The following is a 26,440-nucleotide window of genomic DNA, read 5'->3' on the forward strand; positions in this document are numbered from 1 at the left end:
AGCCTGCATTGCCAAGACAGTCCTAAGTCAAAAGAAGAAATCTGGAGGCATCACGCTACTTGACTTCAAACTATACTACAAGGCTACAGTAACCAAAACAGCATGGTACTGGTACCAAATCAGAGAGATAGACCAATGGAACAGAATAGAGCCCTCAGAAATAATACCACACGTCTACAACCATCTGATCTTTGACAAATCTGACAACAACAAGAAATGGGGAAAGGATTCCCTATTTAATAAATGATGTTGGGAAAACTGGCTAGCCATATGTAGAAAGCTGAATCTGGATCCCTTCTTTACATCTTATACTAAAATTAAATCAAGATGGATTAAAGACTTAAACGTTAGGCCTAAAACCATAAAAACCCTAGAAGAAAACCTAGGCAATACCATTCAGGCCATGGGCATGGGCAAGGACTTCATGACTAAAACACCAAAAGCAATGACAACAAAAGCCAAAATTGACAAATGGGATCTAATTAAATTAAAGAGCTCCTGCACAGCAAAAGAAACTACTATCAGAGTGAACAGACAACCTACAAAATGGGAGAAAATTTTTGCAATCTACTCATCTGACAAATCTACAAAGAACTCAAACAAATTTACAAGAAAAAAACCCCATCAAAAAGTGGGCAAAGGATATGAACAGACACTTCTCAAAAGAAGACATTTATGCAGCCAACAGACACATGAAAAAAATGCTCATCACCACTGGACATTAGAGAAATGCAAATCAAAATCACAGTGACATACCATCTCACACCAGTTAGAATGGCGATCATTAAAAAGTCAGGAAACAACATGTGCTGGAGAGGATGCGGAGAAATAGGAACTCTTTTACACTGTTAGTGGGACTGTAAACTAGTTCAACCATTGTGGAACGCAATGTGGCGATTCCTCAAGGATCTAGAACTAGAAATACCATTTGACCCAGCCATGCCATTACTGGGTATATATCCAAAGGATTATAAATCATGCTGCTGTATAGACACATGCACACGTATATTTATTGTGGCACTATTCACAACAGCAAAGACTTGGAACCAACCCAAATGTCCATCAGTGATAGACTGGATTAAGAAAATGTGACACATATACACCATGGAATACTATGCAACCATAAAAAAGAATGAGTTCATGTCCTTTGTAGGGACGTGGATGAAGGAAACCATCATTCTCAACAAACTATCACAAGGACAAAAAAACACCACATGTTCTCACTTATAGGTGGGAATTGAACAATGAGAACACTTGGACACAGGAAGGGGAATATCACACACCGGGGCCTGTCATGGAGTTGGGGGAGGCGGGGGATAGCATTGGGAGATATACCTAATGTAAATGACGAGTGTAAATGACGAGTTAATGGGTGCAGCACACAACATGGTGCATGTATACACATGTAACAAACCTGCTTGTTGTGCACATGTACCCTAGAACTTAAAGTATAATAAAAACAAAAAAAAAGCAAAAAAAGACTATTATGAGCATCTATGAGCTAATAAATTTTAAAACTGAGATGAAATGGATGAATACTGAGAAAAATATTTAAAATGTCAAAATTGAGACTTCCAAGGCTTACGGAAACGTAAATGGTAAAATCTTCCCATCCCAACCCCCCCAAAATTCAAGGCCCAAATTACATTACACGTAAATTCTACCAAATTTTCAACAGATAATGAATTCATTTTCTTATACCAATTGTTTCAGGAAACATGGAAAGCTATCCAGCTAGTTTTAGGAGGCTAATGGGATCTCAATTCCAAAAATAGTGAAGGGGAGGAAAAAGAAATAAGGCTTATTTCATGTACAGCTGTAAATATAAAAATTCTAAATGAACTATTATCAATGTTATTAAATGTGTGTGTATATGCCTGTGTATGTGTATATGTCTGTGTGTGTGTGTGTGTGTGTGTATGTGTGTTGCATCAGAACTAAGTAGAGTTTAACCCTTAAGATCAGGAGAAAGACAGGAATTTTCCACATCACCACTGCTGTTTTACATAGTTCTTAAGGCTAAGAACAATTCTATAAGAAAAAAAAAGTTATAGGTATAACTACTAAGAGTTGCTACAAACACAATCAACTTCTAGAAGCCAGTATCATTGTTCTACATCATTAATAACCAAGTATTAAATATAGTTTTAAAATGTTACAGTTGCATCAAAATTTATGAAGTATCTGGGAATAAACTTAACCAAGAACACTAAGATAAAACTTTTATGGACAAAATTTTAATTTTTAACTCTAAAGAAGGACATAGAAAATGATCTGTATAAATCAAGATATTTGGGGAGCTTGGATAGTAAAACCTAATATCAGTGTTCACAAATTAATTGATAAATTCACTGGCATTCCAATCAAATTCTTTTGCTATATCTATACACTTAATGTAAAAGTTATGAAGAAGAATAAATGTTCCTGAATAGCCTAGTTAATCCTGAAAAAAAGAATAAATTCTACCACATGTTGAGATACGTAAGAAATAAGATAATTAAGATAAATTGAGATAATAATAGAAATTAAAAATATAGAAAGCTGGACACACACATATGTTGACATGATAAATACATAGAAGAGAGAACAAAAGAATATAAAGATAAGGTAATAATAGAAATGAAAAATATAGAAAGCTGGGGACACATATCTAGACATGATAAATACATAGAAGAGAGAACAAAAGAATATAAAGATAAGGTAATAATAGAAATGAAAAATATAGAAAGCTGGGGACACATATCTAGACATGATAGATACATAGAAGAGAGAGCAAAAGAAAAAGGAGGAAGGAGGCTGGACTTCTTCTATGTAGATTATGATATTATCTGTAAATAATGACTTTTATATCTTCATTTCAAATATATATTCACACAGTAAAGATAACACCATACATCTCTGAGAAAAGGAATTTTTGTTTAATAGACGGTATTGGAAAAACTGACTCACTATAAACAAAAATAATACTGGACCCATATCTAATATCATATATGAATGAAAGTAGATCTAGATTAATTAAAGATCAAAATATAAAAAGTAAAACCATAAATATAAAGCTAATTGATAAAAATATAGTTATCTCTGTAATTCAAGACAAAACCCCAAAGCATAAACATTTTTAAAACATGATTTGATGATCTCAAAATTAAGAAAATGTATGTAACAAAGAACATGGATAAAGTTAATAGATACATGACATTTGGGAGAATGCATTTGCAGTGTTTCAAACCAACAAGGAACTCTTACCTAAAATATGTAAATCAGACTAGGTGCAGTTGCTCACATCTGTAATGCCAGCACTTTGGGAGGCCGAGGCAGGCAGATCAGATGAGCTCAGGAGTTTGAGACCAGCCTGGGCAACATGGCAAAACCCTGTCCCTGCAATACAAAAGTACAAAATACTAAAATACGAAAATTAGCCAGGCATGATGGCACATGCCTGTAGTCCCAGCTACTCAGGAGGCTGAGGTGGAAGGATCACTTGAGCCCAGGAGGCGGAGGTTGCAGTGAGCTGAGATCGCACCACTGCACTCCACCCTGGGCCATAGAGTGAGATCCTGTCTAAAAATTAATAATAAAATTAAATATATAAATCAACAATATAAAGACAAGAACCTCCATTTTTTAAATGGGTAAAGGATATGAACAGGAAATTTACAGAAGAGGAAACCCAAAAGACCAGCAAGCATATTAAAAAGCTATCAAATCTGTTAGTAATTTGAGAAATACAAATTAAAACAATGAGATATTATTTTGTATCCCTTATACTGGCCAAAATTAGAAACCTGGATAATACTAAGAGTTGATGGAGATAAGGTGTATAGAAACTGTCATGCACTGCTAGAGAGTGGGCATTGATGACTCACATTAAGTATGCACTCCCAGTTCTACTCCAGATTATAAATCCCAAAGAAATTCTCACAAAGATCCAAAAGGGGCATTTATCACAGGCATGTGTCATGGGGATTAGAGGCAGCCTGGTGTTTGTTACCAGGGGAGTTTTGTGCAGCCATGAGAAGCAATGGGCTAGTCACACAGTGACACAGGTAGATTTTTAAAATAATACTAAGTGAGAAAAGTAAGGAACAAAATGAAAATTTTGACCCTATATATTTTTATAGTTCAAAAGTATATCCACAAAAGAATGAGTAATATTTTATAAGGGCACATGCGAATAAAAGGAGAAACATTAAATACATTACAGTTATTGCCTAAGGTAGTGGAAGGAAATGAAAATAGGAGATGGAGATAAAAGAGAAAAAATATATTTTAAAAGCTCAAATTATTGAAAAGTCATCATTCCCACTACCACTCATGATTCCATTAGGTATTTTATTCAATAATGGCTTTACTCTAATAGAGATAATAGTAAATTTCATCAAACCTTTCTTTAGTGGTATCTATAAGATATATTTGTAATGAATGCTGCTTAGCTGATCATGTTGGTAAAATCTTCTTTTAAATTGTATATCTGATTCCATAACTAATTTGAATTCCTGTGAATAGGTTTGAGCAATAGTTACTCAATAATGAACTTCTATTTACTCATTTTTAAATCCCTTCATTTATTGCATCAGACACTGAAAATGTTACTAAATACTTTGACCTTTTTCTTAATTGAATAGTTATAGAGAATCGACAAAATCATTTATACAAATTGACCAAACTAATATAGACATAATACAGAATTTTAACCATCTCTTCTTTTGGACTTTGTCTCATTTCCTATGTTCTACTCTGAACTGTTATTTCAAGATGGATGAGATAGACAGTATAGAAATTCTGTTTAGCTTTAGTACGGAAACTGCTCTTTCACAAAATGTCATTGTTTACATTGCTGAATGAGAAACATCCACACTAATTGGTGTAGATGAAATACAAAAAATGTTGAAAGGAGTAAATCAGGAAAGGGATTGAAGGGAATAAACTACTAGTTAAATGCGATCACAGGAAAAGTTGAAAAGTATTATTTATAATATTTTATATGCTTAAAAAATGAAAAGCAGTTTTTGACAATCTAAGAGATCATTTATTCATTAAGTGAATTCCAAATTGGTTTCAACACCATGGAAATCACAGAGAATGACTTTGTTCACATATTTAGTGACAGCCATAATTTAGAAATTGTCTTATATGGCTATGCATAGCTGAAATTTACGAAGCTAGATGTCCAGCTCTTTTTCATGTTGAAATCAGTGTCCTCTTTAAATCAACAGGAAGTTGATGATAAATGACTGCAGTAAGTGAGAGGCGTAGTGAGCCATGCACCATCACTGCTTATTTCACAGACCTGAGCAAGACTCCCTACCTACCTGTCAAGATACCTCTAGGAGGCTTCTGATGGCTTCTTAGGAAATAAAAAGGCCTTTTTTTTTTTTTTTTTTTGTTTATGGAAACTTAGTATGGCCCTTGATTCTCAGTAGTTTATATTTCTTTCCCATTAGTTAGCAAACATCCAAAATTGCCCAATGATTCCCAAACTGTATAATAGCTGAGTTAATTCATAGCAGAAGAAAGACATTCCCTTCTAGTCATCTCAGAGGTAAGCTGGAGGACTTCAGGCAAGAAAATAAATGTATATCAGAGTTTCTCATAAAACTGCTTCATTTCAAACTAATATTTAAAAATGAGAAATGAAATTGTTGTAACATGGTATTAAAAAAGGTATTTTAAAATATTTTCTTCTAAACATGAGTGTATTTTATAAGAAATTTATTTGTATTAAATCATATTGTGTACCTAATGGAGCGAAGAGAAAGTGTAGCATTTTAGAAAGAGAAAATTTTCATTTAGGTCTCTGTAAAATACTGCTGAGGTAGTGTTTTTCCATTTCTAGGAACTGAAGATCTGATACATATAAATCAAGTATAGAAATGTAAAGAGCATATTCTCCTTTTTATATATAATATTTCAAAGTTAAAAAAAGAAAGGATATGAAGGTCTACTAAGTTTTGATGGTCTCTCATTTCTTCCTTGACTCATTTCAGGCCCTAGAAAGTGAATTTGTTTCTTGCCAACTTCATCAGTGGATCGACCTTATATTTGGCTATAAGCAGCGAGGACCAGAAGCAGTTCGTGCTCTGAATGTTTTTCACTACTTGACTTATGAAGGCTCTGTGAACCTGGATAGTATCACTGATCCTGTGCTCAGGGAGGTAGGTGTTAAGTCCTATATTATTCCAAAAATTTCTGTCATCTCTCAAACACAAGTTTGACATTCCATCTCTTTCTGTATAATTTTTTTTTCAACGTAACTTTTTACAAAACATAGATTTCAGGTTCTTGATGTATGTGGAAAAATTGAAAAAAGGCCCAAAACAAGTAATGAGACCAGTATGTGGTTCCTTTTGAACTTGCAGACACTTTTAATATACTTCTATATCTATATTTTATTTTTCTTCAAAATTTACATTAAAATATGTAATGCTTTATGTGTGTTAGTAATAAATGAAACCTAGCTGAATATTTAAATAGGAATATTTCACATTAAAATAATCTGCTATTCTTAAAAATAAAAGCACAAGTGCTGGGATTTCAGTGGCTCTTGCCTGTAATCCCAGCACTTTGGGAGGCCAAGGTGGGCAGATGACTTGAGCCCAGGAGTTCGAGACCAGGCTGGCCAATATGCTGAAACCCCATCTCTACAAAAAATACAAAAATTAGCAGGGTGTGGTGGCGCAGGCCTGTGGTCCCAGCTACTCCAGGGCCTGAGGTGGGAGAATCGCTTGAACACAGGAGGCAGAGGTTGCCATGAGCCAAGATTGCACCACTGCACTCCAGCCTGGGTGACAGAGTGAGACCCTGCCTCAAAAACATAATAAATAAATAAAAGCAATATTTCTACCTTTTAGACAGAATACTCAGAAAATACATGAATGAAATAGATGCGGTTATGCTATTTTATTCCTATGTGTTCTCAATCTGAAATGTTTATAGCTAACAGTTGGGAATTATGTGCTGTAGTATGTGTATAGTATTTTTAGTGAAAATATTCATATAAAATATTGCTTAAATCACTTCTACATTGCACAAAATTTTAGATAAGTGGAAAGAGTGAAGATGCAACAGCTGCTACGTAAGTGTTGCTTCAAGGAAGTGATATCCCAGTCTTCCATTCTACCAGATATCTGCCATCTGTCGTATGCAAAGCAAGTAATCATTTCTGCATCTCCAGCCAGTGGAATGCTTTTCTTATTTTTTATTTTAGAGGTGGAAAACTTGTAGATTGGAGCAATGAAGCTCTACAGAAAAATTTGCATTCATAAGTTTATTTCTTGTATACCTCTATAAAATTAAAATGACTCTATTTGCATGGTTCAAACAGAGAAGAGGAAAAGGAAAGGAAGAGCTTCATAATCACTGATCCTTGGACCCTTAGGGCAAAATATTCTGAGAACACGTTGCAAGCATATTATTAGGGGCAATATTGTACCATATTGTGTGCACAAGAAGATAAAATTATTGCCTGAAGCCAAGAGAAAAACATAGTATGAATGAATGAATGAATGAATGAATGAGAGAGAAGGCAGGTATTATGAAATAAGGAATTTTCTCTGCAAATCATTACACTCACCCAACTGAGTATCCCCAGTGGTGTGTAAATTGTAATCAGATTATTTGGTAGGAGAAATTCTGAGCTTAATTATTCTCTTAACTATATACCCTTGCTTATCACATGCCTGTTTTATTAAATACTTTATAAACTAAATTATTCTAAGGCTGATACCTTTTAGAATCAGGAAAAAAAATAATTGTAATAGTTCATCTTTATATTCCAAGATCAACTCTAAATTGTCTTTTGACTTCTAAATGTCATAGACATTTCTGCTTTTGGATATTTTGTTATACATTTTTACCCATTATAATAAAGTTCTGTTCTTATAAAGAAAGTTAAAAGTTAATCCTATTGGGCAAAACAAATTAAATACGTTAAATACAAAATAAAATAAATTAATACATTAAATACAAAATAAAATACATTAAGCATCTTATACGTGATGAAAGTGCAAGGCAGCATTAAAACTGACAGCAAAATAGCAGGCTTTTCCAATTTAAATGAGGGTTTAAAATAGATAACTGAAAGAATTTGAAAATGGAATTAAAACGGAAACTTTCTTTACATGGATACAGTGTTCATTATTTGAATCTTATCAAAATACCTGTTTCTACAAAATAACACGTCATTGCTTTGGACAGTGAAAAAATTGTGTATAAGGCTTTGTTAATGTAGAACTTCTTAATGAAACATTACATAGAAATGTAAACATTAAAAATTGTTTTCTGTTGAATGGGAATGGTTCAAGCATATGTTGGCATATTATATAGATGGTCTGAACAATATCTTGTATTACAGCTTTATGACCTTCTAGTGATGCAGACTGTCTACTGCTAGGGTGCCTTAGCTCAGGACTCTGGCTCCTTTCAGCATGCTCATTTGAAGCACATAATTGCCAGACACTCAGGTTTCATTAGAGAGACCCAGAGTCATACTGTGAAATATATGTTCTTTCTCCCCAAACCCCTTGCCCACTTCCTCAACCCTATAATTCTGTGTCAGTTCTTAGAACACTACATGTGAAGGAGCGCATACCTGGAATACTCTTACCTCCCTTCCCCCACCCCCCAGAGGCCTGAGCAAACATCAGCAGAGAGGTTTACCATGGACCTGTGTGGACTCAAGGTTGCTTAGGAAGAGCCTCTGTCTCCTTGTGACCACTAGGGGGCCATTTAGTACAGTGTAGACATAACAGATTAAATGATTTCAAGGAATGCTAGTTAATTTCCCCTCTCCCACTTCCCACCATTCACCCCTCTAATATATTCCCATTGCTGTTAATGCCAATTAGCCAAGTAGAAGCTAACAGATTCCCACAAAGACAGTTCTGCAGTAACATTTAAGAATGTGAGGAATAGTGTCCTCCAAAGGACAAGAGCCCACCTGAATCCTGTGAGCTGGGTAAATGAGGCCAAGTCATTCAATTTCACTTTACCTCAGTTGCTGTCTCTGTAAATACATCTATTGTTATAAGAAAGAACCCAGATAAAATGGAGTGAAGTACAGCATATTCATTATTTAGTGGTCATTATGCACCCTTACCTATATGCAACCCCTGTGAGTAGACCATGTGGGAGGCCCAATACCTTTTTTTAAAACATTCTTGTTGAATTCCTGGAGGTCTTGTATTGCTGTGTTGTGACTTGAGAGAGTGGATTCTCACCTAAGTGGCTGGACACAGACTCTTGGAAAAAGCAGAGATTTTAAGGATATTAACCCTTTTATTGAGCTCAATACATTTATTTTATTTGATAATGTTTAGCTTAGTATTTTTAAAATATAAAGGTTATACATTTCATATAGATAAAACCAAAGGAAGGCTAATTATGGTTACACTAAACCCCAACTAGCCTAAGATGGATTTTTTCATGCTTAAACACTAATTTAAAAAGAAAAATATTTAATATATGAATATCTATATATGTCTCCTTTGTTAAAAAAAAAAAAAAAAAAATTCTACTACCTGCCTATAAGTTTGAGTTTTGAAGTTAGTGTTAAAGTTTGAGAAATGGCTTAAGGTTATGGATTCATTCTTCCTTGACAGGTGAAATCATGAAGCAGCACTAACCACAGCAATTATGGCATTAAAATGTCAAGAAATTAGAGATCAGAATAACAGATAATTTTCTTCTCTATGTCAGATTGAAAATTGACATTCTTTGACAGTTTAGGAACTCTGGCTGAGAAAATTATGACAGCTTAACTTATTTTATACTTGTAAAGCAGTAATTGATAATAAACTTTATCATGACAGCCTCTGGGCAGAAACATGACAGAACAGTTCTGGTACAAAGCTCTTCTTAAGATGTAAACACTAGATCTGTTGGATAGTAGATATTATTTAAATTGTCTGAAGTCTTGGCTTACATCATAATCTTCTATGCACTTTTTTCATAGATGAGCTGTACTATTTGAGCAGTGTTTTCCAAGCATTATAAAGAATATTTTTTCTTATCCATTTTATATATTAATAAAAACTATAGGATTTGATTTATATTTTTACTTACTAAATGATGACCAAGAAACTTCATCCTATGACCTGCTTAGGAAAGAGAATATTCTAGTTGGTAATCATTTAGTCCCATGGTTTTTTAACACCTTGATGCTCAAATGTGACCCATAACCTAGCAGAATCAGCATCACCTGGGAACTTGCTAGACCTTCAGCCTCTCAGGCTTACCCAGCCTACTAAATACGGTTAATGAGATCCCCGGGCAACTTATTTGAGACATTAACCTTTAAGCAGCACTGCTCATGAGCTGAGATCGCGCCACTGCACTTCAGCCTGGGTGACAGAGCAAGACTCTATCTCAAGAAAAGAAAACAAGAAGCACTGCTCTACTAAAAGTGTATTAGAATCATTTGGAAAGCTTTTTTTTTTTTTCTTTTTCTGCAAAAGTACAGAGAATGGTATAATGAACCTCCATGAACCTATCACCCAATTTCAAAATTTAAAACTATTTCATCAAAACCTCACCACTCCCCCTGTACTTTTTTTTTTTTTTTCCCAGAGACGGAGCCTCGCTCTGTCACCCAGGCTAAAGTGTAGCAGCGCAATCTTGGCTTACTGCAACCTCCACCTCCCAGGTTCAAGCAATTCTCCCACCTCAGCCTCCCAAGTAGCTGAGATTACAGGCACCCACAACCACACCTGGTTAATTTTTGTATTTTTAGTGGAGACAGCATTTCACCATGTTGGCCAGGATGGTCTTGAACTCCTGACCTCAGGTAATCCACCTGCCTCAGCCTACCAAAGTGCTGGGATTACAGGCATGAGCCACTGTGCACAGCCCCCCTGTACTACTTTTAAATACACATGCCATACCCATCTAATTCCCCATCCACTCTATCCTCCCTATCCCATGGGCATCTCAGAATATCCAGGGAAAGGCTTCAAGCAAGTCTTATTTGGAAAAAAAAAAAATTATCTGGGAATTTCACACACATTCCCAATTAAAAACCATTAATCTAGCCTAACAGTCTTATTAAATAATGTTTTCAGCTGGGTGCGATGACTCACGCCTGTAATCCCCACACTTTGGGCCAAGGCCAAGGTAGGTGGATCACAAGGTCAGGAGTTCAAGACCAGCCTGACCAATATGGTGAAACCCATCTCTACTAAAAATACAAAAATTATCCGGGCATGGTGGCCTGTGCCTGTAATCCCAGATACTCAGGAGGCTGAGGCAGGAGAATCACTTGAAACTGAGAGGTAGAGGTTGCAGTGAGCTGAGATCACGCCACTGCCCTGCATTCCAGCCTGGGTGACAGAACGAGACTCCGTCTCAAATAAATAAAATGATATTTTTCAAGACACCTAGCTATGTGACATCAGAGGCAGGACCTAGCTCAGGTATCCTGGTTCTTGAGTCAAGGCTTCTTTAACCGCATTATTTTCTAGCAATTGAAAAATAACAAAACATATACTTAATTTTATTCATTTTAGGATAATATTCTTCTTGCTTCAAAGTGATTCTTAAAATTGTAAGTTAAGGTATTTCGCTTTTTCAGACTGTAAAGGTTTTCTGTATTTGATTTATGTTTTTGAATTTGTTACAACTTTCAACTCAGTAAAACTTTCAGTAATCATATGGGGAAAATTAAAATGATTTTAAGAAAACTTATGCCTTTTGTTGATCATTTGATCTCATCACTTCTCAGAAAAATATAATTTTATTAGTCTTTGAGGCTTCCAAAGGTACTATGGGGTCATGTTGTAGTTAGTAATTGATTAGTAGTTACTATTAACTGAAGACCACAAAATTTTTTACTGTACTTTTATAAAATAAGTGAAAAATGCTTTATTCTAAAATTGCTGTAATAAATTATTACACTTATGATTATAGACAAAATCATTCAAACCTGTCTGCCTCAGAGTATGATTATATTGTATGCCATAGGCAACAAAAATGGATAGAAAGATGGGAATGAGGTTATAAGTTGTGTCACAGCTCAACCATTAGTATTTGAGTGACATTAAAGTCAGTCACTTAAATTTTATGTACCTGTATTTTCTCACCTAAAAAAAAGTGATGACAGAGATGACACCTAATTCATAGGAGAAAAAAATACTTTAAACTGTAAAGCACTACACAGGCATTATTACCTAAAGGCATAATTAAATGAAGTATCTTAGAAGAACTTTTGTTTTAATAATTTCTTTATATATGACACCAAAACTATCAATTTAATGAAAAAAGGATGTTAGCAAAAGAGAAAATAAGTTACTTTGTTTTTAATATTATTTAGTAAAAACAAGCAATTGTGGTTTTAAAATTTATTTTCCATACTGTCTCCAAAATTTTATAAAGATGGCCTAATTGCAGCCCACTTACTGCCTGTAACATTCTTTCTTGATCTAAATTAGTATTAGCATTTATATCCTTTATTATCCTTTATATTTTTAAAAGTTTTACATTAGGCCAGGCGCTGTGGCTCATGCCTGTAATCCCAGCACTTGGGGAGGTCGAGGTGGGCAGATCATGAGGTCAGGAGATTGAGACCATCCTGGCTAACACGGTGAAACCCCAACTCTACTAAAAATACGAAATATTAGCTGGGCGTGGTGGCTGGCACCTGTAGTCCCAGCTACTGGGGAGGCTGAGGCAGAAGAATGGTGTGAACGCGGGAGGCGCAGCTTGTAGTGAGCCACTGCACTCCAATCTGGACAACAGTGTGAGACTCCATCTAAAAAAAAAGTTTTACTTTAGTGTCATTAGTTTTCTGTTCATATTATCACATGAATTAGCATCACTATTACTGGCATTAAAGTTGTACTGGTTCAGCAAGAGAAAAAAATGGAGTCAATATTTCAACAGAAGCTGTAAGCATATACCAGGCAAGTTATTAACAAGACACTAAGTTCTGAGCTTGTCATAATACTTGTCATCATTCTATAGTTGACATTGCCAAACTGAAAATTATTTAAATGGCTTCTTTTTAACGGTGAGAGGTATGCACATAAGCCTATCATAAAGGGCTGTTTTGCTGGCAGCTATTAGAACAGACGAGCCATTGCAATATTTATTTACAGATATACACATTTTTTTGCTGGAAATATATAAATATTAAGTAGCTTGTAATATTACCAGCAGTCGTAAAATGTGGCATTTTAGTCTAATTTTCTGTTAATATTTCTTGGTTTTCTTAGCTTGTAGTTTCTTTCTCTATCTTTTTCTCAATCTGACAGGGATAACACCACCTTCCTTTGGATTTGCTATGGTGAAAATATGCCCATAGGAAGTAGACTAGATTACTTCAGTTTTTACTTTATTTTCTTGCTGAAATATTCCTTACTACTACAGAGAATTGACATGATAAGGCTGTCAAGAACCAGAAGACAGATGTGTCTTTAACCAAAACAGCTGAAATGCTGGCTTTTCTGAGAAGATGAATTCATAAAATGTGTAAGAAAAGAAATTAACACACTTTTTCATCCTGACGATGTAAATGAAGGATAATTTAAAGGCCCATGATGACAACATTGAGGACCTGTACAATCATTGCCTTCTTCAATTCTTTCTATTATTCTTTATTCTTTCATTGAATCCTTTATCACTCAGCCTTTCGTGCCCCCATTTCTGACTCTCTTTGATATGACAAGGAGTATCAACGCTGCTTGCCTGATCTGCGCGAATGAGTTGTAGCACGAGGTCATCCATTTACAAACGCCGTGATGCCTAATTGTCTTCCTGTGGGGGATGTCCAGGGTTCTTTTCCTGGGCAGTTATTCTGAGAAGTGATTGCAACAAATGATCACAGAGTGGTTGATAAAGATTTCTTAAAACCATCTTAATTTCCCCCTGTAATTACTGGATGTTTTACTGGGATGAAAATTTTAACAGATTCAAAAGCCAAATTCAAATAGAAAGAAAACCCCTACATTTTAATTATTGGAGTGAAAATACATAGTTGGTGTTCTTTAAAGCTAAAGGATCATTTTGGGAACACGAAAAATACCATGATTCCTAAAACTAATAAGGATATATTTTCAAATATATTTGTTATGTGTTTCTCACTGCAAAATTGAGAGCCATAAGGCTTGCATTGCAAAGGTTTGATGAATAAGGTTTTAATATAGAAAGTGGTATCAAGGAAATTAATGATACACATTTAATTTTGATTAGTGAATAAATCTTTAATTTAGGTCTATCTTACCTTCTCATAATTACTGCAGTCCTTCACTAGGCTATGGTCATCAATCGTCCACTAGAAAAGCATAAATAATGCAGCTAGTCAAAGTTGGATGTATGTCATTTATGTGGCTTGTGCTTCTTTCTCTGCTTTGTGTTATTTTTATTGTGTGGTGTTGGGAAGTGCTAATTATTGATTTTCAGAAATTAACAGCAAGTACTTTCGCAAGCATCTAAAGCCATATTTTACTCAAGGGAAGAAGGGTGAAAATTGCAGCCTGCTGTTTATAATAGAAATAGCTGGAAGGGATTTCCTCATCTTCTATTAACATAGATTTCACTTCTATTACACAGTTGTTACCTCAGCATAAATTAACAATTATTCAAAACATATTGCATGCTTCAATTTGTTGAAATAGATATTACTCAAAGTACTTAGGCATTTCAGTTAGATGTTTAGAACTCATGTTTAAACATTTTAAACATATTGATAATGAGCCTATTTAAAGCCATTTATAGTCTCAATGTAGTATATCTAAATTACTGTTGCCCATTTATGTCAAAATCAAGAAGAATATTTTGTTCTGCTGAATACATGCAATAATACTGTATTCTCACTTTAGTATACTAAAAGTATATGATTTCAATTTGGAATATTTATACCAGCACCTGGTAAACCTGTGTCTCAATGTCATTCGACATACCAAACAAATCTATCTCAGCTTTTTAAAAAAATATTTTCCCATGATTAGACATTTCCAGTGAACTTATAAAGGCCCCCACTTCTCTCTCATTCCTGCTCCTACACCACCACCTCCTGCTCGACTTGTTTTCCTCCTCCTTCACCTCCTGAATCAGCCAGCATAGAGTTTAGTTTATATAAACTTATTCAACCAGGGAACATTTGGCAGGGATGTCATACTGATTCTTCTCACCTATGATAAAGGATTTGTGGGTTGAGTCCTCTGCTTAGGTACCATTTAATGATTAACCCCAAAGTGGGCAAAGAACCAGAAACATGGAAGAATCCTTAAGCAATCATCTGCTAAAATCTTTGCTTCCAGATAGGCCAATCCCTAAGTCATCTAGAAAAGAGTATTTCAGTTCTCTTCCTGAGTATCAACAAATGTTTATTTCAGTGAGACTCTACAGCCTTTCCTATACGCTTACAATATCTATCTCTGAAATATTTAAAATCCTCAATGAAAATGCCCCTTGCTTGGATATAATCATTTTTTTGGTCATTCCTACCCCAATATGTAGTAAAACATAACCAGCATTGCTCTCATTCGTTGTGCCTGAATAACAGACCTATTTGTATCAGTCAGGATCTCAGCACATTACCTTTCAAAGCAATAATGAAGACTCCAAAGAAGACATACACATGACCAACAAGTATATGCCAGGATCATTCATCATTAGGGAAGTGCAAATCAAAGCTACAGTGAAATACCACCTCACACCCATTAGGTTAGCTACTACCAAAATAGAAAATAACAAGTGTTAGTGAGAATGTAGAGAAACCGGAAACTTTGTGCACTATTGGTAGGAATATAAAATGCTACCACTGGTATAGCTGCTAGGAAAAGCAATATGGCAATCCTTCAAAAATTAAAAATAGAATTCCCTATGACCCAGCAAATTCTACTTCTGGGTATATATCCAAAAGAATTGAGAGAAGGGTTTCAAAGAGACATTTGTATGCCTTTGTCCATAGGAGCATTTTTCACGTTAGTCAAAACTTGAGGCCAGGCACGGTGGCTCACACCTGTAATCCCAGCACTTTAGGAGGCCAAGGCAGGCAGATCACAGGGTCAGGGGTTTGAGACCAACTTGGCCAATATGGTGAAACCGTGTCTCTACTAAAAATACAAAAATTAGCTGGGCATGGTGGCGGGCACCTGTAGTCGCAGCTACTAGGGAGACTGAGGCAGGAGAATCACTTGAACCCGGGAGGCGGAGGTTGCAGTGAGCTGAGATTGCGCCACTGCACTCCAGCCTGGGTGACAGAGCGAGACTATCTCAAAAAAGAAAAAAAAAAAAAAAAAAAAAAACAGTTGAAAGCAACCCAAGTGTCTGTGGATGGATGAATGGATAAACAAAATGTGGGGTGGTGTATGTGTGTGTAATGCATTACTAGTCAACCTTAAAAAGGAAGGAAATTCTGACACATGCTACAACATGGATGAACCTTGAGGACATTAATACTAAGTGAAAAAAGCCAGTCACAAAAAGACAAATCCCGATGTTCTATGAAGTATCTTAACTAGTCAAAATCAGAGAGAAAGACAGTGGAATAGTGACTCCCAGGGACTAGAGGGAGTGGCGAGTTTTTGTTTAATAAATATAGCATTTTAGGTTTAGAAGATGAAGAGTTCTGGAGATTGGTTACACAATTGTGTAAGTGTACTTAACACTACTGAACTGTATTCTTAAAAATGGTTAAGATGGTAAATTCTGTGTTATATATATTCTACCACAATTAACTTTTTTTTTTTAAAGGATAATGAAGAACGTTTAATAATGGTTCTGTTTACAAAGGTATAGACATGGTAAAGTGGATGAACAAGGGAAAGTGACAAGGAAAGAGAGCCATTCCCAGAATCTGGCAAGAAAAGTGCTTATCCAACAAGAGCTGTGGCCTTAGGTAGAGGAGTACTGGCCAGGCACTGCCAAAACGGGACTTGGCAGAGAGGGGCCATATAATCCTGTCTCCACTCCTGAGCTGTGTCATTGGCTGAACCCACCGGGAAGGTAGAGAGCAAGGGAGCACAGGTCTATGGAGGCACATCTTCCAGAGCCAAGGAAAGTGTCCAGCTCACCCGTCTGTTCCCCCTGGGTTGTTCCTCTCTCTAAGCTAAGAAGACTTATTTAAGGCTTCCAGACTTGGGCAGCCACAATCAGCTACATTAACATGCACTCACTCTTCCTACCTGAGTTGACTTATACTTATTTTAAGTGGAAAAATTGAGTGAGCTTGTCATTGATGTCATTGACCTGATTTGGAGAGAAAATATTCTGGATGGAGCATTTTCTTTCTGGAGGAAATGGTGCTTACTTTTTCACATTCATTTGTTAAGTCAATTATGTAGTATCACTATTATAATTCAACATGCCAGGGAGGAAGCAGGGATCAGCAAGAGGGTAAGTCACATCATTCTGCTTAGATTTACGCGAAAAGAAAGAAACCAAGAATTCAGGCAGGTAACTGGACAAATCAGAATCCCTCCCTCAAATATTATCCAATAGCATCTACTAATTAAGGCAAATGTGGTCCCTTTTTACTCAGATTACCAAATATTTGCTTAAAATATTCTAGTAATTTTGCCGGGATAGGTTTAGCCTTAATGCAGTTGATGGTTAAAACAAAAGGAAAAATATTTATTCTTCTATTTTGTGGTTTCTATGAAAAACTAGAAGCAGTTGAATATAAAATAGCATTTTAATGTTTTATATAGGTTAATATTTATAAAGCAAGAAATAACAAAGTACGGATATTATTGGCTTGATTTATTTTGCTCCTTTTTTTCCAGCATTAAAAAGTAATGCTTTATATGATCTTGTTTTATTACAACAATAAACCAGGAGCAAAAGCTTATCAGTTAAAATATAGTCTACCATTAAGTAACCTTCCCTTTTATCATTTCAGACTGAAAATTCCATTGTTTTGTTTATTTTTTTCCTATGTGGCATTGGTAGAATTGCAGGTGAAACAGAAAGATGATATCAATCATGTGTATTTTTTTATTTTGTGTCAAACTTGTATTTTTTTGGTTTAAAAAAGAGTACTTTTACATATTAAAATAAAAGCCTTGTAAGTNTATTGGCTTGATTTATTTTGCTCCTTTTTTTCCAGCATTAAAAAGTAATGCTTTATATGATCTTGTTTTATTACAACAATAAACCAGGAGCAAAAGCTTATCAGTTAAAATATAGTCTACCATTAAGTAACCTTCCCTTTTATCATTTCAGACTGAAAATTCCATTGTTTTTGTTTATTTTTTTCCTATGTGGCATTGGTAGAATTGCAGGTGAAACAGAAAGATGATATCAATCATGTGTATTTTTTTATTTTGTGTCAAACTTGTATTTTTTGGTTTAAAAAAGAGTACTTTTACATATTAAAATAAAAGCCTTGTAAGTAAGAGCTATACAGTGAGATAAACAAAATGCTAAGGAAACTTTGAAAATCTTTTCTGTTTTCTCAAGCAACCACTTTTACTACTTTTTTCTTGAATTTTCTGAAAATTGTTAGTGAATTTACTGGTATTTGGATGTAGTTTGATATTTTGCATTGTGGGTAGCATATCCTATAGTACTTTATAAAATGCTGATTTTTCTGGAAAACAATTTAAAAGTTTATACAGACCAGGGAGATGGATGAATAGCTCATTTGAGAGCCTATGTTATTAGCTCCTTCGTGCTGTTTATCATGACTATGTAGACCTGATGGCATTTCATCCGAAAGATAATACTGAACTACATTTACCAAAACAACAACAACAACAACAAAACAGTTGTAATCGTTCTATGGAGAAAAATGTAAGTGGGTTAAATCTACCTGCAATGTGGAAAAGACAAGATTAACCAAACTTTACCTACCACACACCAGAGAAGGTATGGCTTCTGAATTCTGGCTTACTTGTTTGCCACTTTTAATTTTACCTTAGTAGGAAGTCTTTTATATTCATAAGCAAATGGCCGGGCGCGGTGGCTCAAGCCTGTAATCCCAGCACTTTGGGAGGCCGAGACGGGCGGATCACGAGGTCAGGAGATCAAGACCATCCTGGCTGACACGGTGAAACCTCGTCTCTACTAAAAAAATACAAAACTAGCCGGGCGAGGTGGCGGGCGCCTGTAGTCCCAGCTACTCGGGAGGCTGAGGCAGGAGAATGGCGTAAATCCGGGAGGCGGAGCTTGCAGTGAGCTGAGATCCGGCCACTGCACTCCAGTCCGGGCGACAGAGCGAGACTCTGCCTCAAAAAAAAATAATAATAATAAGCAAATGTACAACACGTGAGCACAGTATATCGATTTCCTGTGCTGATGATTTAATTCCAGGTATGTATGTTTATTCATAGAGGAGGTAGAACTTTCTTGGAAGAAAAGCCAAAAAGGAAAGAAAACAATTAAGCAAGAAAAAACAGAGGTCAAAGGAATAAGGCATATGTCACATCATAGCTAACACACATGCCCCTTTGTGCCATACCCATGCATAGTGGCCCTGACCTATGAGGAAGAAGAAAGACTCAAGAGAACTTGTTAAGTAAGAAAAAAGGGGACTCCAATGAAGATGTCATAATTTTGTAACTTAGTAGGGGGTCCCGCAGAATTGTATAAAAGGAGAGCCTCACCAGACTAAGGAATGGGATAATCAGGAAGAATCAGAAAGTAGGAAGAGGACAAAAGGGAAAGTATCCCTAATAGAAACTTTTCCTTAATGAGAGCTCTGTTTACAGATAAGCAGGTAAAACTGAGTTATGTGTCATATGTGTTTGCAATCTGAAAATTATGTATACTGTTGAGATTTACTTATTTTGTTTGTGTGTAACTCAGTTCACATTCATCTTTACGTCTCTGCCTATACCTACAAAATTCCATGTTTTAGGACTTCCTCAAGGCGTTCAACCTACCTGTTTCTTGGTGGGTCTTAGCTTGAGAGAAAAATAAATGCTAAGCGCATGATGTCGGTTCAATAAATAGCGAAACAATTTTTACAATAAGTAAGAATCCATATAACAATTAAAATTTAACACTCTTTAACTTAATTTTTGTTTCTACTTTAACAATTCCAGGTAAAGAAATACTAACTATAATTATTTTATGAGACAATTGAGTTTTGATATATACAAGTTTTATTAATAATTTATCAGTACCCTAAAAGACCACACAGTGTAAATCATTACTTAATTTACAGCTTCAAGCATTGCATTTTGGGTTCACAAATACAGAAAATAAATACACAAAACCATTTTGGAGAAACAGTTTGACAGTAAAACTAAACTTACTCCTACCCTGTTACTCAACACTCCCATATCTAGCTATAGACCCTCCAAAAACTGGCTGCTAACCTCCATCAAAAGACATGTACAAGAATCTTCTAAGCAACTTTATTCATAATAACCTGAAACTGTTAACAAGCCAAATATCCATCAACAGGAGAATTGATAGATTGTGGTAGGTTAATACAGGGGAATACTATACAGCAAAAAAAAAAAAAAAAAAGAACAAACTACTGATACAAAGTTGAATCTTGCAGACATTATGTTGATCAAAACAGCAAAACAGAAAATATGTAGTGTATAACTCAATTTATCAAAAACTCAAGAATGAAAAGTAATTGATGATAAACATCAAAATAATTATTAACTTGACAGGGTGATGGGGCTAGGTAGGGGGAATAATTGGCTGGGGAGGTACACAAGGTTACCACTATCTATGTATTCTCTCATGTAACCACCACCCAGACCAAGATATGGAACCTTCCAGTTCCATTCCAAAGTCCTCTGTCTTAATCTACGTGGTGGTTAGAAGAACTGAAAAAATGTATAAACATACATATATACATTCATCAAGCTATACACTTAAGATTAGTGTACCTTATACACTTTTAAACCTTAAAAAATGAGAAATTTGCATAAATAAAAGTGAATGTGCATAATAAGCTTAACTGCAAGATACTAAAATCAGTGATTTCTTAATAACATTAAGAAAGAATATTATTTAAGTACAAGCAACTCTATATTTTCATGTTATTCTACCAAAGTGGTGTCTACCAATGGATGCATGGTCTTTCATATTTGTAAAACAGCAAAGGTTTTGTTAGCCACATTTGTTTTAAAAAATCTAGTAGTTTAAGCCTATTACCTATACTAGTTTTGTATGAAATATGTAAGACTCATGATACCACTGTTTATTTAAGTAAAAAGTTACTATGATGTATTGATTCTAAGATGCACACAATTTTCATATCACAACACTCCAAAATCATAATGTGTCTTACAATCAATCAATCATAGAGCATAGTTTAATTGATAGTATATTTTACTTATTAATAGTACATAAAATAATGGAGCTTCTACTAATGAATAACATAGGTTTAATGAAGTTAGACTGACATTTCCAAAGTTTTAGTCTTTTTCCATATACATTATACATGCTCATGAGCTCACATGTTCGATGTTAACTCATTATGTGTTTATTGGAAAGTACAACAGATAATACAAAGCAATTGATATCTTGTAATACAAATTAAAGTTTTAATTATTATATTTTAAAAGGATTCACAAAGCCCAAAGCATATAAGAATCAGACAGGGAATAGATGAGTGACACAAGCCATGGCAGTGCCCAGGTCACGTGAGTGGTGGGCATTACAAAAGGGCAGTTGTGCAGGAATGCTGATGTGGTACTGCCTGATCTGCTAATTTTTGAAGAGAAGCCAAAAAATCCAATTTATTGTGTACCATTTACTGACCTGTAAATTTGGGCTCAAATAGAAACCATGTCTGGGAGCTGAATCCAGCCCATGGGATGCCAGTGTGTGACTTTGGGCTGAATGTAAGCTCTTTGAGGGCAGAAATCTTTATCTGTTTCATTTGACCGTATCATTAATATCTAGAATGGAATCTAGTATGTAGTAGGTACTCAACAAATACATGTTTTGTGAATAAAGTTAACATTAAATCTCTCTGACCCTTGCAGACCAATGTATAGAGAAATAGATACGTGTAGAATTTTTTTAAATGACATTTCTGGGAATTCATCTCACAGTTCCAGTAGTTTTTTTTGTTTTGTTTAAGCTTCATATATTTGGAAATTTTAAGGGAAAATTCTATATGGCAGAAAACCTTTTCATGCTGTTGACAAGTTAATTCTTACTTAATCTTCAAACCTGAGCTCTGTCGTTTTTCCTAAGAACCTATTCCCCTTCCCCTCTGTCACTCATCTGGGCTCCCAGGGCAGCCTGGGCTTGTCTACCCTGTGGTCCTGCTCCCTACCATGTGTGCTGACACATTCATCGTCTTTATTTTGGGGGCTGCTAACTTCCTGAAGGCAGTCTGGTATCTGATTTTGTATCCCTTGGCATAGAGTAAGCATTCAACAAATGTCTGTTAATTGTTTTTGTGGTATTGAATTGTAAAAGTAAAAAATTTGGAAGTGCTTTTCTTTCTCTAGACTAGGTTTCAGTTTTATACAAATGCCCTACTTCTATATTCAGCAAATATTTTTAGAGCCTCTATTAAGACTAAGTCACAGTCCTGACCTGCAGACATTCACTCTGAACAAACAGACATACATAAATAATTGTGTGTTAAAATCTATAGTAAAGGAGAAAAATGTTCTGTGAGAATATGCAGGGCATTCATTATGATTTAGGGAGTCTGGGAGGTGAAGGATTTAGATCCCTGCCCAAGGTTAGTATTTGGGGAGGATTTTCTCCTACATAGGGAGTAGCTCTCAGAACAACTACTTCATTGTAACAATTCATGGGTTGCAGAATGGGTTCTGCGTGTCACCAGGCAACCCTCCCATGCACAGGACCTGCACACTTGACAAGAAAGTCATTGATGACTCCCTGAAAGTGGGAAAGGACAGAAAATCTTACATGGGGAGCAGGTGAAGAAAGATAGTAGGCGTTCACTTCCCCCTCAAATGTTTTGGTAATAACAAGAAGTAGAACTTAAAGGAGACAGCATGCTTTTCAGGATCAGAAAGATCTGTACATTTTTAAATCAGAGGGTAAGGAATTACTGGAAGGCAGGATTACCAGATAGCTAAAAGGTAAATACTGGACTGAAATCCTTTGGGTCATAAAGGCATGCAAAGTAGATCACAAGGAAGAGGGAGTCAGTATAGTCTCCAAAGAAATAAACGTTCAGTGTTGAGAACTGACTATCTTAATGAAAGGATAAGGTTAGTCACAATCTCATTTTTATCCTGATGCCTGATTGGGGAGCTCTTTTAAATATATATGCATATGTACTCTGCCTTAGTCCAAAAAGGTCAGAGTTGGGACTCACTGAAGATAACTGCACAGAAGATTTCTAGAAATTTTATCCATTTCATAACATTTTCTAGAACATTTTAATACTTTCCTTTAAGAAACAAAACTAGAGTCAAGCAAAGCATGTTTGTTGACTCATTCCTTCAATAAACATTTAAAGGCTGCCTACTAAGTGCAAGACACTGATCTAGAGATTAAAACATGTTTAATTTTACCCCGACTCCTCACTCCCACTTGAGTCCTTTTGCTGGGAAGTCAAAACAGGAGTAGCAGTATCTGTTGTTAGAGAGACATTTAGCTGTTAATGATATATGAAGCTAGGTATTGGACATTTGCTAACCAGGGCAGCATTAACAATAAAATTACCACTTTTGTTTCTCAAATAATTCTCAAGAGTTTGTTATTAAAAATGTGAACCTAACCAGAAATGGTCTGTTCCCCTTTTATAATCATAAATCTTGCATTGGGGAAAAAAGTAGGATGTAAATGCGTCATATGTGAATAAAATTTAGTTAAATAGTCACACTTTACTTATGAGTGGACACCATGCAAATAAATGTATACATAAAAATCGGACAGCACTTAAAGAGATTTAATAATTCATCCCATTGCCTCTGCAGATAAAAGAACCAATGTCCCATTTACGCGATGGCTAAAATATGGCAGATAATGATGCATTCACCTTTAATATTGCTAATAAATTTGCAGGTTCACATTTTTATTGATAAACATTTTCTTGAAATGCAGTGTAGGAGGACAGATTTTTAAATTTAAGTACTTTATAAATTAGAATTGTAGATAGCAATGAGATTAGGGGTGGTGCTATGTGAAGAGCCATCTACCAACTTACCTGTGCTTCTACAAGCACCGAGGTATGATTTTCATATTTCACTTTTATGTGCAACCGAATTGCATACAATTTAGGGAAAAAATTAGCATGGTAGCAGAGTAATGATCATAGTAAATATCATGCTTCTCCTTGTTGACATAAATTACATATAATATTTCAGAAAAATATTTTTGTTAGTCTAGCTTAATATATTGAAAGATTTTGCCTATAGAATTTATGTATAGAGGAAATACTTAAGTGTCTTTTAAGACTATCTCTTTGACACACACAAGGTATATTGTACAGTCCAGACAGTTTGAGGGCTAAAATTATTTTTATTCATTGGAAGCTATAAAATCTCATTTCCAGCTACATAGGCTTTAATGAAATAGTGTGTAGCTCAAGATACAGAAAGATTTCTTTTTTGGGTGAGTTCTCACTAAAATTTCAGGGAAAAAATTTGAGAAAATGAATTTATACCTTAAAATAATATTCCAGAATTCATCTTAAAATAGCATCGAAAGCTAAAATATATTTTGTAATGAAAGTTTTGTTATATTTAATTACTCTATAAAATCTTGGTGTTCTTTCTACTGATTGTCCTCTGAATTAATTGGAGCCTATAACTTTCTGAATTTTATTTTGTAAAACTGATAGGCTTTATGTCTCGTTCTTTTTTTCCCTGTTAAGATTCCAGAAACTTATTTCATTAGAGACCCCCATACGTTCCTTCTTACAAAGGACTTTATTAAGGTATATGTGCTGTATTTAGTGTGGAAAGTGTTCTTTGGTCTTTAGCTGCATGCATGTATTCACAGGTTAGCTTTTCCACATTTAACCCCAGCTTCTGGAAATAAGAATAGTGACTGGGTTAACTGAAGCATGTTTGGAAGGAGAAGCAAAGCTTGTCTACAAAATACTAACACTTGGATGATTCTGCACCCTGAGAAAAGAGCACCCGTTGAATTTTCTGGACTTTTTTTCATGGCTGACTTGGGATACACTTGCATTGTCAAAGAGTGTGTTGGCCTCTCTCTTTGATGTATATTGATTATGACAATCACCCTCCTTCCCCTGCAGGCCATGGAGGCACAGATACAGAACTTTGGACAGACGCCATCTCAGTTGCTTATTGAGCCACATCCGCCTCGGAGCTCTGCCATGCACCTGGTAAGACATATCAGCATGTTGAGGGTTTTTTTTCTTTCCTTTGTACCTGGGAATAGAGCAAATGAAATAGTGATTTTAACAGCATATTTTAAAAGGCTTCTCGATTTATTGGTTAACTCTTCAGCCTATGTACAAACTAATACCCTAGGGAGAGACCGAGAAGGGAGTGTAAATCTACCTTTAAGTCTTACTTAAGCGATCCCACTTTTGGATTCAAAAAAATAGCCATCTTCTCTATGTATGCCTCTACATAAACTCATTCATGCACACACAGGCATAGAGACACACACTGACACCAGAATTAGACTGTATTTGTAAATTACAGTGAAAAATATATTGCAGACACAATATGATATTGCCAAATTTCAGGGCAAGATACAGTAGGGGAAGTAGTTCATTTGAAGAAAAGGAAACAAATATAAAGGTAATTTATGGTTATTGCAGAGAGGTTGTTGAACAGAGTGGTTAAGAGTAAGGGCCCCAGAGCCAGACAGGCCAAACACCATCTCTGCACTAGCTAGTAAATGACTTGGGCAAGGTATTTAACCTCTCTGTGTTTGCATTTCAGCATCCGTAAAATAGAGGTAAAAATAGTACCTACTACTGAGAATTGAATGATTCAATACTGTATAGCACTTAGACCAGCACCTGTCATACAATAAGTTCTTAATAAATGTTAGCTGACATCATCATAATTAGCTACTGGTTAAACCTCTTATTCCCCCTTTTCTAAGGGAGTCATATTCTTTTCATTTTGATCTGAATTAAAAGTCCATTTCCATTAAAAAAAAGTTTCTTTACAGATTATTAGCAAATAGTAAACATTTTCTTCTTTAAGTAATTTGAAAAGGTAAAATTTTATGAGCAATTTCTTTAGAATTTATTTTTTAAACTGATTTTTCACTATTTTTTTACTGAAGTAAAAAATACTTGAAGGTAAAAATGTGTTCACAAGATGAACTTCAAGACAACAAGTACTCTAATTTTAGAGTAAAGAGCTCTGGAATATGGTCCATAATATGTATGTAAACAAATGTATAAGCTGTTATTTCGTGATAGAAGTATTAATCACACCTTTCATTTACTCTGTCATTTAACGAATTTTTATTGAGCCTTTTCTGTGTGTCAGATCTGACGCTAAGCACTGGAGATATGGTCACAAATACTATCTCTAACCTTTCAAGAAATCAGTAGTCAAACTTTTGGGAAACACATAAATGCCTTTTTTTTTTTTTTTTTTTTTTAAAA

The 26,440-nt window shown here is 35.1% G+C and overlaps 1 protein-coding gene across 4 annotated transcripts in view; it reads left to right on the plus strand.

Annotated features, from left to right (window-relative positions):
• NBEA (neurobeachin) overlaps positions 1-26,440 on the plus strand; it is a 274,737-nt gene that overhangs the window by 217,680 nt on the left and 30,617 nt on the right. For 3 of the 4 annotated variants that reach the window (XM_017854162.1, XM_017854159.1, XM_017854161.1), the window contains 3 exons: positions 5,988-6,155; positions 24,713-24,775; positions 25,103-25,192. In XM_017854162.1, the coding sequence (XP_017709651.1) occupies positions 5,988-6,155; positions 24,713-24,775; positions 25,103-25,192 (321 nt within the window). The remainder of the gene's footprint in view (positions 1-5,987; positions 6,156-24,712; positions 24,776-25,102; positions 25,193-26,440) is intronic. The other variant, XM_017854160.1, reaches the window with a different exon arrangement.

This window comes from Rhinopithecus bieti, unplaced genomic scaffold (assembly GCF_001698545.2).
Source record: "Rhinopithecus bieti isolate Rb0 unplaced genomic scaffold, ASM169854v2 scaffold_35538, whole genome shotgun sequence".
Lineage (NCBI taxonomy): Eukaryota > Metazoa > Chordata > Mammalia > Primates > Cercopithecidae > Rhinopithecus > Rhinopithecus bieti.